The 18732-nt window shown below is 35.4% G+C and overlaps 2 protein-coding genes and 1 non-coding gene across 3 annotated transcripts; 1 reads left to right on the top strand and 2 right to left on the bottom strand.

The window, feature by feature from the left end:
- Window positions 1-231: 231 nt before the first annotated feature.
- LOC125807025 (ribosome production factor 2 homolog) lies at window positions 232-3801 on the bottom strand. Its single transcript, XM_049486776.1, has 7 exons — window positions 3736-3801; window positions 3574-3648; window positions 3012-3215; window positions 1294-1539; window positions 969-1211; window positions 814-879; window positions 232-732 (listed from the first exon to the last, which is right to left on the bottom strand). The coding sequence occupies exons 2-7, from the start codon at window positions 3640-3642 to the stop codon at window positions 607-609; spliced, it is 954 nt and encodes a 317-aa protein (XP_049342733.1). The 5' UTR covers window positions 3643-3648; window positions 3736-3801; the 3' UTR covers window positions 232-606.
- A 3689-nt stretch (window positions 3802-7490) lies between these two features.
- Window positions 7491-17554, top strand: LOC125807018 (uncharacterized). The gene is made up of 7 exons (XM_049486768.1): window positions 7491-8082; window positions 10408-10509; window positions 10820-11074; window positions 13290-13391; window positions 13475-13879; window positions 14620-16512; window positions 17345-17554. Exons 1-7 carry the CDS (start codon window positions 7711-7713, stop codon window positions 17378-17380), a joined length of 3165 nt encoding a protein of 1054 aa, XP_049342725.1. The 5' UTR covers window positions 7491-7710; the 3' UTR covers window positions 17381-17554.
- Window positions 11993-12066, bottom strand: TRNAT-AGU (transfer RNA threonine (anticodon AGU)). The gene has a single exon. It is a non-coding gene; the product is annotated as a tRNA-Thr (tRNA).
- Window positions 17555-18732: the final 1178 nt, after the last annotated feature.

The raw sequence follows: 18732 nt of genomic DNA, 5'->3' as shown, positions 1-18732 counted from the left end.
CACATCATCTTTCAACCAACCTCAGACCAATGATATTTTTCATGGAAAATATTTTCTTTCATACCAAACACCCATTTTCTAGCGTGGCATTAAATTGTGCTCTGATGTAGTAATTTGACAGGACAATTAGTGTGTCATAGTTTTTTTAAACTTGAAAATATAGCTTAAGTATTTCCAAATTTCCGACTTCGACTGGTTGAACTATAAAGCTACAGAAGAGACCCTCTCAAGTTAATCATGAACTAAAAATAACTAAATAAGATTTTTTATAGTACTGAGTTTCCAAATAACTAGAAATACAGTCCATAATATACCAAATGGAGGAATATTCATATAATGGACTTCATTCAAACATAAGAAAAAACGAAACAACAATGATAACTATGGCTCTGAGGTCAGAAAGCTCCCAGATGACAATCACCCGGCATTAGACTACTTTGAACGTAGTAGATCCGAAACCTACTGTGACCATCCGTTTAGTGAGGGATAGAGCCAAATACGTTGTGTGCCTATATCTTATACAAAGGCAGATAGAACAAAATTTGATTTGATCCAGCAGGAGAGAACCCTCTTAAGGCATCACACTGCAGAAGGGTCGAATAAAAATCACTCAGAATCCAGCTTCTGCTTCTTTTCCTCGGGCAGCTCCTCTGTTGTTCCATGTTTCAACTTAGCTTCTCGGCGCTCCCTTTTAACTCCTTTGGCTTTGTGAGGCAGTGCCACACTTCCAACCTACAGAAAAGAACAATTTTTCACTCGTGAACAGAGACATAATTTTTATATAAAAAATTCAACCAGGTAATGTCTTATTACCTTCTGATCAGGAATGTAAATCTTCCCAAGTTTTCCTTGAATAGCATCTTTGACAACATTTTTCTCCTGAAAATGACCACAGGTAACATCAGTATCTCAGAACTCATGTTAGTAGAAAAGAAAAAGATTTGAAAAAGTAACTAAGTCAATCGAACCTTCTTCTTTGCTTTTTCAAGAGAAGTTTTCATAGCTTCTTTCCTTAAACTGTCATCAGGGAGACGATGTCTCCGAGTTACCAAGTCCATGGATGGCCCAACCTCCACTAATTCTATTCTTGGAACTACTGTGCCAGATTTTTTAAGACGTAATGCACAATGTGTGAAGAAAACCCTATTTGGTGACACAGCTACACATACATATACACGATCTAATCCAGCTAGGTTCAAGTTGGTCACAACCTGCATTATTGAACACACAAACATTGATGGCTTTCGGATTCAAAGAAGCAAAGCAGAGAAGTTATTGAGAAAAAGAACAAACCTCGCCATGGAATAGATCGAGCAAAACTTCTTTCAAATGTTTTAACTCTTCAACACTCTCAAATCCTTCTCCCATAAAGGCGAAAAAGGGTTTTGACCCAATTTTAGGAGCCAAATTCTTATCATATTTGAAAGACTTCATGCTTTTGAACTCCTCCACTGCTACCTCTACAAGATCATAAATGTGGTGATCATAGGTTCGTCCAAGAACAAGATTGTTAGGGCGCTTCTTGGAGTGAGAACCATACTGAAAAACAACCAGAGACTGTAAGTGGGTACAGAAAACAAAAGGTAGGAATGTCCTGAACATAAAATCAGAAGAAGATAATCATGATGACAAGAGGTGTTGCACAGATGGTAAGCACCCTCTACCTCCAACCCAAAGGTTTTGGGTTTGATTTGCCAACAGAGCAAAAAGGTGGGAGCTCCTAGGGAAGGGTTTAAAAAAATATTCCTGATAAAGGGAAATGTTTTTCAACAGTTTATACAAAGATAATCTATTGCCGAAATCAAGGTATTCAACACGGTAACTAGAGTCAAAAAGGACTCATCACACTCTGAGTATCTAAAGTAAGTAACAGTAGGTGTACTTATCTGCATAAATAATTGAAATCTACTATTAATAATACTAATAGATGCTTTAACAAGAGCAATAGGACTTGGAACTCTGCTATGTAGAACCTGAGACTTCGCGTCAAGTGGAAACCATAAGCAAGTGATGGTTAAGTAGTAAAATAGCAATTCCTAGCACTGAATTTCAATCAGGGTGCTCCAAAGCTACACAACATAATCTCTTATATAAGAATAAATTTTAGATAATCTAGCTCTAAATATGCTCTCCTCCTCACTGTAAAAGAAAACCCCTTTTACCAAGCAACAGGATACCCAAAGACTAGTGTTAATCACCGATTAAAATCATGACAAGACATCTGGGTACATGAATATGGTTTTACCACTCAGGCAGAACCCTCTCACAATATTTGCACTCCAAAAAGTCAATTACACAGACAATCAAATACTACATTCAAATTTGATTACAATGAAAATTACCAAAGGATATACATCATATCATTATTTAGTTATCTACAAATCTAGCAACTAATAACATTTAACAGTTAAAGATCAAAAGTGGACGCTGGAGAAGTGCTACAACAGTAGCTAAATGATAAAATGAACTTTCTGGCAGCAACTATTAGCCACCATTCTTGTTATGTATGTATGCAAGCTACCTATCAAAAAGCATTATATGGCTTAGTCTCTGCTCCTTGTCTCTTAGGAGACAGAGGCTTAAGCCTTAACCTAAATAAGAATATAATGCACTTCCATGTCAAAGGGAGCACCTTTAAGATTTTCAGAAAGACGTAACAAATGCTCAATAGTGCACCTAATTTCTTATTCCTGTATTTGATTTAACATGTACTATCTTTTGACACAAGTTACTCTTTATCATGAAAAAAGATGACTAAGATTACTACTGTTTTGCTAGCTAGATAGTTGGAGAAGATCAGCTATGTCTAGCTTCAGAACAAACCAAACAAAAAACAACATAATAGTCAGAGAGCCACAAAAAGAAATTCAGATCAATATGAAACAAGTCATTATAGTCAGGAAGTAACAAAATAAATCCTGATTAACATGGAAACAAGTTATAAAACAGCACCTTTGCAACCATGAACCGAAAAAAAATGCTTCAAAAGAAAATGGCCTCCACCCACTTACCACAAAAAGACTGCAATCTGTCTTAAGAGAGAAAAACTCCAGAGAAGTCTCGCCCCCGCTCTCAAATGGTCTAATGTTATCATTCTTCCGGGTATATTTAACAGAATTATCCCTCTTCAAGTGATAAATTTCGGTCATCACATCATTCAATACTTGGCTTGTTTTCGTACCATGTAGTATCAAAGTCTTCTTCCCAGTTTCAACCTGCCAAAAACAATTGTCATCACAGTCAAAACCCCATCTTTCAAACCCCGCCAGCTCCCACACAGACAAAAAAGGTGACCTCCTATCGCGAAACTAACTACAGGAGTACTATTGATAAAGTCCAAATACACTACTCAATTAGAAAGTCTAAACCCCAACTACAACTATGAGTCGAGGACGAATCCTACAAATCCCACATAGAACAACATGTAGGCAATCAATCTAGTTAAAAATTATGACCATCTTTTTCTTTTCTTTTTTGAAATCCAACTATAGTAATGCCAATAAAAATCGAAAATTAGCTGAATAATGGAACAAACAAACTCAGGAACCCCAATATTCAGCTGAGCAAACTCACCAATTTCGGAGCACGCTTTTCAAGCTCCCTTCTGATTCTTCCTTTTTGTGGGGTTTTGAATTTCATCATGATTACCTAAGAAAAACGAAAAACAATTACACGATCAGCAATATGAATTCCTCATATTCAATCTATGAAGAAAAGAACTATGCATTAACTCACCAATACAAGGGGAAAAAATGGTGAAGAAAGGAAGAAGAAACAACTACTGCAAATATTAGGGTTTAAGAATTGAGGTTTTTGTGCGGGTCTTGGGCCAATAGTGATGAAAAACGCATAGGCCCAAATATATTGAGGTAATTTCATGGGCTTTGAGGAAAATACATTTACATTATTATAATAACTAAATAAGATCTTATATTACTAAAAATATAGAGAATTTTCTTTATTTATCAAACATAACACAATTTTACAAAATATAGCATATTTGTATCTCCTCTATTCGAATCTAAAGAACTTTAAAAGGCCATATGTATGTGTGAATATATTGGTACTTAAATTACACATCTATATTAGGAGCAATATAGTGAGATAAAAAAATGAATTGAGACTCTTTTATCTCTATACTTAGGTGAGATAGGAAATGAATAAATAGGTCAAAAAGAGAATTTCATTTCCTAGTCATTTTGTACATATTTTTAGTCTTTGTTTTCTAAATATTTATACTCTTTTTATACATTAAAGATGAACAAAATCAAATCCTAATATTGTTCTTATATATTTTATATGGTTTTGAGTTATCTAATGTTTAAATACAATAAAGATGAACAAAATCAAGTCCTAAATATTGTTCTTATATATTTTAGGGTAAAGGGTCAAATATGCCCCTAAACTATTCGAAAAGGTCTAGATATACCCTCCGTTTAAAGTTTGGCTCGCTCATGCTCTCGCCGTCCAACTTTTCGTCTAAATATGCCCTTATGAGAGTTAGTTGGCCTGCTGGACATATCCAACTCATTTTTTATTTCTTTAAATGTCACATGGAATTGCCATGTCATTTTGACTTTACCACAGGGCATTTATATGAAAATGGAAAAGGGTCAATTATGCCCGTAAAAAATTCGAACCCATAAACACCTAATCCGACCCATAAATCAACCCCCCTTTTAAATAAACTACCCGACCCATTTTCAATAATTTTTTTAAAATTTTTATTTTTTCGATAAATCCCGAAAATGAGTAATTGATTAATAAAAAATAGGAAAAATATAAAATTAACGCCAAAAATTCACAAATAAATATTGTAACCTTAAATTCAACAATTTCAACAATTTTTTAAATTTTTTTTTTTTTCGGTAAATCTCAAAAATGAGTAACTGATTAATAAAATATATGAAAAAAATATAAAATTAACGCCAAAAAATCACAAATAAATATAGTAACCTTAAATTCAAAAATTTCAACAATTTTTTTAAATTTTTATTTTTTAAAATAAATTACTCATTTTTGGGATTTGCCGAAAAAAATAAAAATTAAAAAAAATGTTGAAATTTTTGAATTTAAGGTTACTATATTTATTTTTGATTTTTTGGCGTTAATTTTATATTTTTTTCATAATTTTTATTAATCAATTACTCATTTTCAGGATTTACCCAAAAAAAAAAAAAATTAAAATTGTTGAATTTAAGGTTACAATATTTATTTGTGAATTTTTGGCGTTAATTTTATATTTTTTTCATATTTTTTCTATTTTTTGTTAATCAATTACTAATTTTTGGGATTTACCGAAAAAAATAAAAATTTAAACAAAATTGTTGAAAACGGGTTTGGTAGTTTATTTAAAAGGGAGTTGATTTATGGGTTGGATTAGGTGTTTATGGGTTCAAAATTTTTAGGGGCATAATTGATTCCTTTCCATTTTCATATAAATATCATGTGGTAAAGTCAAATGACAGGCAATTCCATGTGGCATTTAAAGAAATGGAAAATGAGCTGGATATGTCCAGCAGACCAACTAACGCCATAAGGACATAATTAGACGAAAAGTTGGACGGCGAGGGCATGAGTGAGCCAACTTTAAACGGAGGACATATCTAGACCTTTTCGAATACTTTAGAGGTATATTTGACCCTTTACCCTATATTTTATATTGTTTTGAGTTATCTAATGTTTAATAGCAGATTTGGATTCTAATCCTACTTTAAGGCAAAAAATGTTAATTAACCTTATTTGTCATTTTATTTATTTATTTTTCGAAAAATTACATGAATTTTATACAAATTTTATATATTTATATACATGCTTCATATCAATTTTATACAATTTTCATGCAAGGAAATTGTGAGCGAAATTTTGTATACGTTTTGAAAAAAAAATCATGTTATGTTTGGCAAGAAAATTCCCCTACATTTCATAAATATGAGTTTAATTTATATATAGGGTGGGTTTGAATCTTCCTTTGACAAATAGACATTGATTTTAGGTGAATTCCATTAGGAATCTTTTAATTAGAATGATTCAAAATAAATCAATGGAAAGTTAATGAATCAATTAATATCATTTTATGAAAGGAGCTATTAGAAATAGGGATACTGTTGATTAAAAAAAGTTGCCGTCAAACACTTTTAGCTCAATATGGATGGAGAACAATATTATACCAAATTTCATAGTTAAAGATCTTTTTAGACTCTTTTTCAAATTCTAAATTAACTATGAAAACCTTTGTGTATTATGTAAGATTCAATGAGATTATTTCAAGTTGTTCTGTTTTAGGGGTGTATATCGGTCGGTTCGATTTGGTTTATCAGTTTTTGGTTTTTAAATATGTTAAACCGATAATCAAACCAATAAGAAATTTGTTATCGATTTTCAATTTATCTGCTTTTGTTCTTTAACGGTTCAGTTTTAACCAATAAGAAAATGCTTTCAAATCAAATATATAACTTGTCCAACAATTTGGAGCGAAATAAAAAAGAGAGAAATCAAATTACTCGTTGAGTGCAAAAATTATGCTTAGTGTAGTAAAAGTATAGCAAATACTCACAATTCACAACCCTAGTCGTTATCTAATCCTTGCCGTCGTCGTTGCAAACCCTAGCCATCGTCGTTCTTAGTTCTTTAGGTTTTGACGTTGTGAACCTAAAGACTAAAATAATAATACTAAAATCAAAAGGGTAAATGCAGATAGTAAAGTGTAGTTTTAATTGTGTAGGATCCTTATAGTTATAGTCTAATATAATGATTATATTAATATATTTTGTGTAATATTTATGTATGACTAAAATTTAAAATAATAAATTATTATACTCTTAATGGGTTATCGGTTAACCCAATACCCAATATTAAAAAAACCAATAACCCAATAATTTTTTCCATAAAACCATTAAATAACCAATAACCCAATAACAATAAATCAATAACACTTTTTTCGGTTCGATTTATCTGTCGGTACGATTTTTGCACACCCCTAGTTCTAATGGGCTCGAGATAATTTTCTCTAAATCCAATGTGAAATAAGTGAATTTATCCGGTTAAGATATTCTTCATTGATTGAAATAAAATGATCTCCTCAATCAACTTAACTCTGCCAAGTCTGTACGAATAATAAAGAAGTACAAAACACTTTAGTTGATTGCTGACCACGAAAAACATGGGAGAAGAATGAGAAGAAGAATTTTGATTTTTTTTTTTTATATTTTTTGTTTCCTTAACACAAAGAATTTACGAGTAGGGCATTTTCATAATTTTTGTACTTAAATATAGTTTGTCATTTTTTATTTTTTTTAAAAGTACATCAAATTTAAGTTTTGGGTTATTTTTGCCATTTACCAATCCAAATGGTCAAAAAATGTCAATTTCTCAATTTAGAAACCAGGACTCTTCTCAGGCATATATAAGAGCTAGTACTCTTTTTCTCAAGCTAAAATCAATTGAAACGATATGAGCACCCCCACCCCCTCTGCCCACCCCCAAAATTCCCCAAATTCCCTCCGATTGCTCCGTTTTTGAATCGCCGATCAAGCTCCGAACTCTCAAATTTTCGATTCAATGTTTGTTGTAATTCTGATATCATAGATGATGAAAAGTAGTTTATGTTTGTTTAATTTCGTTTTTTTTGTTTGCCAATTTGTGATGTAATCGGTGTAAAATAGTTTAAATTTTAGGGTTAGGGTTTGGGTTTGGTTTTTGTTCATAGAGATGAAGAGTTCTCGTAGATCATGTCTGGAATCAGGTACAAAAAAGCCCAGATTAAACGAAGATTCTATTGGAATCAATCGCATTTCAAATGAAGGGAGTTTTATCCCTCAACGGGCTGTGAATTCAGGCTCTGTTGCCCCGAGATTTAGGGCAATTGACAGTTGGGAAGATCCCGAGAACAGTGATTCACTCTGTGAACCTTACCAGCCGCAACAGCCGCAGCAACAACAGCTTATCAGCGAATATAAGAGAGCCTTAGCAGAGCTTACCATTAATTCCAAGCCGATAATCACGAATTTGACTATAATTGCTGGTGAAAATATGCGCGATGCGAAGGCCATTGCTGCTATTATCTGCGCGAACATTCTCGAGGTGATATTCCAGTCTAAGTGCTGTTCTGTATGTTAATTGACTTCAATTAGTTTTCAGTAGACGTTATGGTTCTAAATTATTTAGATTAGTGTAGCTGGCTCGTTGTAAATGTGAGTGCATAGTGAAAAGTAGAGTACACAATTTGTAACAAATGTGGATTTCAGTGAAAGAAATTTGGTTGTGGAAGCAATTCGGTCTTTTACTATAATATATGGTTGTTTCTGTATGGTGATTGTGATGGTATGCTTATGAGATCAGTAGTCAGTCACGATGATTTCTTTGCTGTGTTTACAAACGTTGAGTGATGAGCACAAACAAAATTTTAACTGTGGTTATTTTCAGTGATCAATTGTGTAAGCTCTTGTGGATCCAATTTAGAGTTGTTCGTCCAGACTTGCAAAGCTATCTCATCTGCTGAATTTCAAGTACTATTTGTCACAACTTGGTTTTAGACAACTCAAGGTCCCTTCAACTCTATTAATCTTGTTAGATATTGTAAGGACAGTTTCCAACAAGAAGCACTAGGTGATTTCCTTTCATATGTCCAAGCACCTGGTACTTTGTGCTGGTGGGAGGTAGCAGGTACCCCGTGGAATTAGTTGGGGTATGGGCAAGCTGGCCCGGAGAACTACGGTTATCAAAAAGAAAAAAAGCAGCTTCCAGTCTTGCTTTACTTCAAACAGTGAAAGGGATGCTCCAGTCGCATAATCGTGAAACAGTTCTTATTACTTGTCTAGTAATTGAACTTGTTGGAAGGGTGTCTATAAATAATTCATCTATGTAGAGCATCATTGGAGTCGGTTTTACACACTTAACCTGTATGAAGGATATGCAGGATTTACCCTGTATGAATGATGCATGCAGGATAAATACCTTTTCTTTTATTATTTGTTCAAAAAAGTATTGAAGTGCTCTCCATGTTAAAGGGGCATATTGTCTCAAATAATTTTGCTTTTCTCAGCCCATTTATTTTTTAAAGAAGTTGATATTTCTATGTTTATCTTGGTTCTTTGGGTTTTAAAGGGTAACTAGGGGATCTAATTTCAAGCTGTCTTATGGTACATGTTAGTAAATCTTTCTCATCAAATTGACTTATCTTGGAGTTGTACTACATAGACCCTATGATGCACCTTCAAGTAATTCTAGTGACACCTCTGATTCTGAGAAATTCTTGTGATACAGAGATGGAATCTTGTTGGGACAATAACATATGATAATTATAAGATCTTTCAAATCAGTGTCTCGCTGCAGAAAATCTTCTTTGTGTACATGTTTTATTGAGATCTCAGAGCCTTAGTTTCACTAGGAGCAAAGTTTTGCCTGTTTTTTCACCGAAGACAGAAAACGTCATAGTTGCCAAACATTTCGACAAAGAGGTCGTTCTTTCGTTACATTCTCGAATCATGCTATCTCACTTTTTTTTCTGATACGGCTCATGACCTACAAAAATACCTCCAACTCAATCACTGTTCAATGGTTGCTGGACTATTGCTAAGTTTTGGATCGATTAAACGCACACTCACCCTCTAGATTAGAAGAATAAGAATAAACGCACACTCAACCCCTTTCAACTCTGATACTGTTTTCCGCATAACCCTTTTAGCAAGAGCTGAAGTTGTCTTGAAGAATCTACTTCCAATCTCTGGATGGTGTCTCAAGTCCTCTAACTTAGCATAAAAGTAGGTGTCTCTTATCTTTTAATCCATTTTCCTATTTATGGTCGAAGGTATGTCTGAAAGAAGTTACAGCTGCTTCATGACAAGTTTCAATAGGCAGGTTTCTCACTCTACCGCTCATCAAAACTCTTGGATTCTTTGAATGGTTGTTCTCCTTGCGACATTAAATTGCATTGGTAAAATAAAGACTATGCAGGTAAAACTAGTTTACGATGCAGTTTTAGTTAGTTCGGGATTGAGGTGTAGTTGTTCTTCTGGTTGTAGGTAGTGGATTCAGTTGTTTCCTATGTTAACATGAGTAAGTCTCCGTTCATATAGGGTCCATCTTTCTGAATATTAGATGGTTGTATATGGTGATTCTTCAGCCATGTTACTGCTCAGTTTCTGTACGCTGATTATATAGACATGTATGAGTGTCCAGTAACTCCTTCCTTCATTTTAGACTGTCCTGTGGGACTTCACATTTGAAAGGGCATACCAGTTTTCTCTGTACTTCTTTGACTGATTATGCTGTCTTTCTTGCTGTTTGCCTTTTGTCATCATTTTGAGAATTTGCTTTCATGCTCTTTCTTTGCTTTTACTCTGTATCACCTGACTGTTGATGGCTATGACAAGCTCATGTTAATCTACCTTTGAACATCATTTACAGATTCCTAGTGAGCAAAAGCTGCCATCTCTCTATCTTTTGGACAGTATTGTGAAGAATATCGGGAGGGATTATATCAAGTATTTTGCTGCCAGGCTGCCTGAGGTCAGAATTTGATCTATATGCACTTCATTGAGATTCTGTTTTTCTCTCTAAATTTTGTAGTTTCTTATGTCTTGCCTCTTTTCCTGAGAAAGGCTTTGTTGCTATTCTTATCCGCTTTCTATTTTTTCAAATTTCCCCCCTATGATGTAACACACATCTGAATGGATGAAGATGTAGAAATGAAACTCATTCTGTCATCTACTCATCTCTTATATAATTAAATACGTGTAGTTTGGTAAGTGTGCTAATTGGTGCATAATAGCCTGTTAAGTTTTTTCATCATTATTGGTTTTCCTTTTTATGTTTTTAGGTTTTCTGCAAGGCTTATAGACAGGTAGAACCTTCGGTACACTCTGGGATGCAGCGTCTTTTTGTAACCTGGAGAAAAGTATTCCCTCCTCAGCAACTTCAACTTATTGAGAAGGAGCTTGGATTTACAACTGGTGTCAATGGTTCTTCATCAGGAGCACGTAGAGATGATTCGAAGGCTCAACAGACTGCACATAGCATTCATGTAAATCCCAAGTATTTAGAGGCAAGGCAGTGCCTACAGCAACCAACCAGAGTTAGTATTTTCTATGCTTGGTTTGAAAAAGTTTGTAAATTCTGTTTGTTTTAATGATCAGATTTTGTTTTTGAAACACTTATCCGGAGAAAAAGATTTTCTTTCCTTTGTGTTTATGTTTGCGGAGCACATATGATAGTGCCTGTAGTTCTAATTTTGTTTTGGAGTTGGGATGAATTGTTAGGTAAGTGAACTATAGACCACTTATGTAGTGGAGTCTAAATGGTAAAATATTAGTGGTCTTGCCAAGTGCAAAACCGGTGTTTAAATTGAGGTCGTGCTTGTCAAAGATAGTATAGATAATGTTGATCCCACGAGGATTGAGTTTCTAATATGCTAATTAGTATTGCTTGAATACTATTTGGGAAATCTAATAATTTTAGAAATATAATTCAAAACTTGATAATGATTGGAAAAAGAAATAACCAACCCAATTAGAACAAGCCCTTATAACATAGGGAGATAAATGAGTTGAATCAAGAATCCACATATGGAATAACTGACGATTTTCACTTCCTTTCATCAAACCTGGTTAAAATATGAATGTTTCTCACGAATACATTCATTCCCTCTAATCCTTTATAATTATTGTACTCCTTTCGGTTATACAATTAATAGAAAGAAAAAGATGTATAAAGATGTGAAATTAGTGTTGAATGATTCTCTAAAGATAGAAATATATAGATTTCTCTCGAATATCTATCACTGTTATCGAAGGCGAAAAGCACAAAAAAACTCTAAGGTCCGTTGGGATTTTAGCACAAATAAAGCGTGGGCTTAATGAAAAAAGGCTCAATGTGAGAAGATATATATGTTTAGTCTAAGACTAATAATTATAAACATGAATGACAAATATATGACCAAAGAAATTGAAATTTTTTTTTTTTGAGAATTAAAAGATTACAAACTGACTAAGTTTGCTCTCGTTGAGAGTCGAACTCAAGACCTCCCGCTTACTAAATGGGTGCTCTAACCAACTGAGCTACGGGAGCTTGAAAATAAAATTATGATAAAGTGAAGTATCAATTGTTTAGTGTCACCTCTTCAGAACAGGCTCATTGGCAAGGAAAAACACGCCTTAGAACCTAGATAATGAGAAGCGCTCAACACATTTTGAACCTCGCTTTAGGGCTTAAGCGCGCCTTTGACAACACTGATATCTATGTGACACAACTAAGTTAAAATACTAATCCCTTCTCGTGAATAGAATCAATTAGTATTCAACAAAAGAATATCATACACCCAATCAAATCAATGGGGAAATTGATATCTTGCGAGTAATAAATCAATGAACTCCTCAAGAAGTCAAATAAGCACATGCAATGAAAGGTAAAATCAAACACTAATCAAACCATAGGTTTTAACAAACCTCAACTACGAGAAAGCCATTCCATAAATGGAGTAAAAACAACCATAGAAAAGTTAAGATTCATCGGGTTCATAACAAAAAATTAAGAGATGAAGGTTTAGAAGAAACTCTAAAGTCTAAATCTCTTGAATACTCCTTAAAAATCTTGAGTTTTCTCTTCTTTTCTCTCCTCTTTCTCCTAGAAGTTCCGTTGTCTAAAGTGTGCCCCATTTTGTACTCAAGTCACAGCGACAGAAACTTTGACTGCTGTGACGGTCAGGGCTGCCTAACAAATTTTGAAGGAGCATCACAGTGATCAAAACTTTGACTGCTGCGATGGTTGGGGCTGTTTTGTGCCCAATTATTCTTCACTTGTTTTTTCTCCATTTCTTGCATCTCTTTCGCTTGAATCTTGTGTATTTCCTCCTCATCTCCTTCATTGCATATCTATCATCAAAACTATACAAATATGTGAGGAATTACATCATGTAATACTTAAATTCACTAATTCAAACACTAGAAAAGGCATAAATACACATATAAATGCGCCTCATCAGGTCTCAATACTCATATCCTCATTGATGGGTGTACTCATTGTAATTGTTGAAGAATGACAAAAGTCCCACATTAGTAGTTAATGAGGTGGGTGGACTTAACGCTTGAGCAATCCTCCTCCCTTTGAGCTATCTTTTGGGGTTGAGTTAGGCCCAAGATCCATCTTTACATGATGTTTTGCCAACTTGTAATGTAAACTGGTTCAAGCAAGTAGTATCAATGCTTTGGTTACAAATGATGCTCTGAGGATTTTCCTTACACATATCTCTCCTGGTCAATTATCCTTATTATTGTTGTTTATTATGATTTAAGGCAAAAGGATCAGCTGATGACATCACTCCAGGGGACATACAGAAACCAGAGAGAGCAACCAGTGTAGGTTCTGAAAGATCTTGGTTCGATATATCTGCTAAGGTGTGTGGTATATATGTGTTTCTAACATATACATGCATGATTCTTCTATGAGTCTAAGCCAGTTGATATTGCAATATATGTAGTGTGTTCAGAAAGAGCAGTTGAATGAGCGAATCCGCGAGAAAACTACAAGTGCAGCATATGGAGATCCTGAATATGTTTCTGATTTGTCAAGGAGTTCTGGCTTTGGATTAAGAATAACAGGTGAAAAGCTAAAGGAAGAGGGACGTGATAAATCTTGGTACAATCCTGCAAATGGTAAGTTATTAAGTCAAAGAAATGGCTTGGACCTTAAGCATGGAGTCCAAAGTCCATCCCAGAATACGGCAAATTCTGATGCATATCCACAACCGACACACTCCTTCGCCAATCAAAGTGGTACTTTGATGGATCGGAGTTGGCAGAGTTCTGATGAAGAGGAGTATATGTGGGATGATGTCAATTGTGCAGATAAAGATCAACGGGCATCCGAAGATCCATATAAAACTGTAAGTGTAAATGTTTACCTGATTCTGCCCCTCACCCTCCTTCCCAAAAGAAAAAGTAAGTAACCTGTTTGTACATCATGTGCAGTGCATCTCCCTTATAGATTATGTTCTGGGTTGAGTATCCCCTCTAAATTGAAAATATTGCTGATTATATCTATAAATATTTTCAGCAATATCTAACCTGCTAGTGTGGTTTTTACGTCCAATTCAAAATGTTCACTCATATAATTTTCACATTATACCAGCCAACTACTTCTCATTCTCAAAAAACTAACTTCAGTTTTGAGTAAGACTACTAGTTGTCAAACATGAAAAGGAACTTCCATCCCCATCTTTCTGATCCTTGTTGGCCTCTCTCTCTCTCTCTCTCACTCTCTCACTCCCTCCATCCCTCTCTCTCTCTATTGAGATCTCAAAGCACCTATTGTATACCTCTCTACCCTACCAATCTTCTTATTAAATGATATATATCAGCTTTCTTCTCACCTAGGGTGAACTGAGGATGGATACTTAAGTAGTTCCCCAGAATAAAAATTAGCTATCTTTGTTATAATGATATAATCATGCTTTAATTTGTGGAGAGGTTTTAATTCATTTGCAATTGGATGTTTTGTCTGACTTTTTATATGAACCTCCTCCTCCATGGTTTCTTGTCTTGTTCTTTGGTTGTTTAGTCTGGTGTTTCTGCAATATGAATAGAGAACCTCATGCTGCATCTTGTTATTTGCATGAATGTGCAGGGCTTAGATAATCAACATCCGAGACCCCAAAACATATTTGGGTTAAAGGCTGAAAGTGAAGCCTCGGCTGACTCTCTTTCCAGAGAAGACAATGGCCAAGCATCTTCCGAGAATCAAATATCATCGATGTGGTCAGATGAAGCTAGGCATTTGGCTTCTGTTCAAAGTACTCCAGATCATCCAAGAGGTCATCTAACCTCTTTCAGTGGGTTGCCAACAGCTACAAACTCCATAGTTGGGAAATCTTTCCAGTCACAGAAAGATTCAAGTCATGTGGGGACACCAAGTTATGGAATAGCAAAGACTGCAAATGGATCCAGGGGAACTATAATGCAACCACGAGAAACTCAAGGAGCTGCCCCTCCATCTTTAGAGTCAGTGATGCGTCAGCTTCCTCCGTCTCCATCAATCTCGACCGGCAATTTTAGTCAAGTAGTTAACAGTCTCACTAGAGATTATCATAGACAGACAGAATCTCATGCAGACCCAAGAATGTCTCAATTCTCAAGGAGGTCAAATTTAGATCCCCGTAAGCAAATTCCCCAGGACTCTATGCCAATGACATCTCAGAGTGCTCATTTGGTTAGTTCACAGATATCACAGACTCCAAGATATAATCCATCTTCCATGATGTCATCTTTTCAAGAAGAACATCATGTCTCTTTTCCTGAAAAAATCCAACAAGAAAGTCCTGAATCTGAATTTTCCATTCCCAGCCAAAAGTCAATAGTCACTCAGCTTTCTGGTTTTGCTGATCATTCTGGCACTGTGCCTTCCATTCTTCAAGGCTCTGAATCCTCAGGTCAAACGAGTATGAGTAGTCTGTTGGCTGCTGTTATGAAGAGTGGAGTACTTAATAGTAGCTCTAGTGTCGGCACACCACTGAATTCCCAAGCCGGTGCACAGCCTCCTATACCCAGTGGTTCTCCTATCCAACTTTTGTCATCTGGACCAAAGGCTCCACATTCTGTTGTGAGCGTACAATCGGACAGAAATGTTTCAAATCCCCCAAGTTATTCCCAGAGAAATGGAGAACGACCACGACTGCCACCTGACCCTGCTCCAACTCCGGTAGGTAGTGAATCATTGCAGGCTCCAAATGTGGTAAATGCTGCTTCTAATCCTGTTGCAAAACTTTTGAATTCATTGATGGCAAAGGGATTGATATCTGCGTCAAAGGAGGAGTCTCCAACTTCAACTCCTCCACCGACACCTCCACAAACTCGGTTCCAGTGTCCTCCTGCAAGCATCAGTTCAACTCCTGGTGTATCTGCTCCAATTTCCTCATCCACTTGCTTGTCTCAAAAGGATGAGCTGTCTCTCTCTAAACCTGCTGCTAAAATCCCTGATGCATTACCTCAGTCCAACAAAGAAGAGAGAGAAGATGCATTTAAACCAGGTGTAATTCGGGAGTCCAATCCTGGTGTCATCAGTGAACTTCTTGATGACGTTCCACATCAATGTGGCATATGTGGTCTTCGACTTAAGCTCCGAGTGCAACTTGATAGACACTTGGAATGGCATGCATTAAGGAATCCAGATGGGAAACTGTTGCATAGTGAAAGGAGGTGGTATTTAAATTCTGGGGAATGGTTTGCTGGAACCGGTAGCGTCCCACACTGTGCTATATTGGCAGTACCAACTGGAGGTTCTAGCAAACTATCAGAATCCACTGAGGTTATGGTTCCTGCTGATGAAAGTCAGTGTGTATGTGTCTTGTGTGGTCAGGTTTTTGAAGATTTTTATGATGAAAAGAGTGACAAGTGGATGTTCAAAGGAGCTGTTTACATGGATGATTCATTGAACGAAAGCGGTATTCAGAATCCTATAGTCCACAAGAACTGTACATCAGAAGATTCTCAAAATTGGATGCTTAAGGATGATATAAAACAGGTACGTCAACTGTATCCATAAGTTTTTCCTTTGACATGTCTGATCTATAAAATAAATGAGAATGGTTATGTAGATTCAATTCCAAGTTACCGGTCTGATTTAGTTTGTGTTGTATTAACTATATTAAGTATAACATTTTTGTGCTTGATTGAACTGTGTATAAACAAAATGGGGATAATTGTTGTGTTGAATCAACTCGGTGAAAGGGTGTCATATAGTTTATGTTGGAGTTTTTGTGACTTTTTGGTGTTTGATGTACATTGTATTTGTCATAAATAAGCTTGTTGAGTTATTTCACTATATGCTATTTTGTCATGTCAGCATGCATCAGGTACAGTTAAATGTACGTAATATCTATTTCTATGAGGATATATGTGGGTATTGATGGATGATGTTGATATTCTGGTTTTAACTCTGCTTATAGTTGAATATGATTCTCCAAGTGTTTGAATTGAGGTTTAAATGGTTAGCTCCCTTACTTTAAGTCTTTGTTTTTATCTTCTCATTCAGTTCTCGGTGCTTATTGGTTAAGATATCGGTTGAGTTCTCCTAAATAGATGACTTCTGTGGCCTAAGTTGAAAACTGAAACTCAGTGGACTGACATAAAGAAGAGGAATCTTAATGCAGAGAACTTCTGGGGATCGATCATTCCTTTAATTATGCATAAGAATTGCCAACTTGCTTTATTATGCTTATTATAGTTGATATATTGTTCTTTGGTATTTTTTTTCTCTTTGCACAAGTTACTGCGAGCTGTGATTACTTCCGTGCTTGATTGGATTAGTTGTCATTACTTGACTTATATTTGATATCACTGTTTCAATTTCGCAGGAGTCGGAAGACTGGTTTTCTGATTTCATGGATTAAAAGGAATTGCACAGGGGTATGTTAATTCAAGGTGGATAGGTTCAGTACAATTTACTTGTACTGCTTGTGCATCTTCCTTGTTAAGCCTCTTCTAGGCTTTGCTTTTAAGTTATAATGTGATGACAATCTTACATTTTTGGCATCATGTTATCCAATTTCGGTTGAATCCTTTGTATCTTACATTGTCCTGAGCAACATGGCGGCGGTAGAAGCTCATATGCGGTTCGGCTGAACCCATTAGCCTTTGCTCAAACAATGTTTGTTTCAGAAAATTCATAAAATATGTACAACATTAAATTTAGAAACCAGGTGCTAGTTATTAGCACTTGAAGTTGTTCTAAAACTCAAAACCCATAAAGCTGAAATCACAGCTTCGCCTCTGCTGAGCAACTGTTGCCATTGAACCAAAATCATGGAGCTGCATTTCCATTCGAACTGCAAAATCAGAGTTATGACCTAAGCAAGCTACTGCATCACCTTCTCTATGAGCTATGGATTTAAGTTTTAAGTAAAGCATTACATCTTGCTACTGATTTGAGGCTGGAAAATAGTTGGAATTCCTTTCTTTATTTCGGTGTTCGTGCCATATCCCTTTTTATAGATGGTGTATTTTCGATGTGAGATGAAAACATAGTTAAACTTGCGATGCATTCTCCTTGTAAGTTCTTGCTTGATGCTGTTTCAAGCTGTTGGTTCTATAACTATGGACCCAAATAGAGCAAAATCAAAACAGATGATTATTCATATAGCCCGACTCCAATTAATTGCAACTCAGTTGTAGTTGATTGATTATTGATATTATCTGTTGTTTGTTATGACATAAATGAAAAACCTAGGTGGGATTTTCCAGTGCGAATTCAGATTTAGTCGGGCTGAAATGTGGGTACTGAACACCTGGGAAACCAAAAAAAGGGGACAAAAGTGCAAATGACCCTTAAGAAGTCCTCTTGTTTTAACATCTGATACTCGTGCTTCCAACTTTAATATCAATTGTCGTCCATAAAAAGCTGTATATTGCAATTCGTAACTAATTGGTTAAAGTTGGAAACACGAGTATTAGATGTTAAGAGGTTTAGAAAAGAGGACTTCTTAACGGTCATTTGCACATTTGTCCCTATTCTGTGCTGGTCTTAATTTATGTCAAAACAAACAACCTTTTCTTATGGGAAGTAAGTTTATATTTTTGTATTATGATATTTCTCAAGTTATGTTCGGGCATGACTTTAGTTCCTAGAGAATTTATGTCTCACTAGCCATAGTACAATTTTATGACTTCTTAAAGGTTTAAGTGGCGAGACTGAAATGATTTGGACATGTGAAGAGGAGGTGCATAGACGCTCCAATGAGGAGGT

The sequence above is a fragment of the Solanum verrucosum genome, unplaced genomic scaffold (genome assembly GCF_900185275.1).
Source record: "Solanum verrucosum unplaced genomic scaffold, falcon-dt-bn FXZP01000196.1, whole genome shotgun sequence".
In the NCBI taxonomy this organism is placed as follows: domain Eukaryota; kingdom Viridiplantae; phylum Streptophyta; class Magnoliopsida; order Solanales; family Solanaceae; genus Solanum; species Solanum verrucosum.
The sequence above is the reverse complement of the archived record's forward strand: the minus strand, read 5'-3'. Positions and strand labels throughout refer to the sequence as shown.

Coding starts and splice junctions, on each gene's coding strand:
- LOC125807025 (XM_049486776.1), bottom strand. CDS start 3,642: ATGATGAAATTCAAAACCCCACAAAAAGGAAGAATCAGAAGGGAGCTT. Junction 3,216..3,573: donor AAAAGCGTGCTCCGAAATTG/GTGAGTTTGCTC, acceptor TGTTTTTGGCAG/GTTGAAACTGGGAAGAAGAC. Junction 1,540..3,011: donor CAGATTGCAGTCTTTTTGTG/GTAAGTGGGTGG, acceptor GTTGTTTTTCAG/TATGGTTCTCACTCCAAGAA.
- LOC125807018 (XM_049486768.1), top strand. CDS start 7,711: ATGAAGAGTTCTCGTAGATCATGTCTGGAATCAGGTACAAAAAAGCCC. Junction 10,510..10,819: donor TTGCTGCCAGGCTGCCTGAG/GTCAGAATTTGA, acceptor TTATGTTTTTAG/GTTTTCTGCAAGGCTTATAG. Junction 11,075..13,289: donor GCCTACAGCAACCAACCAGA/GTTAGTATTTTC, acceptor TTATGATTTAAG/GCAAAAGGATCAGCTGATGA.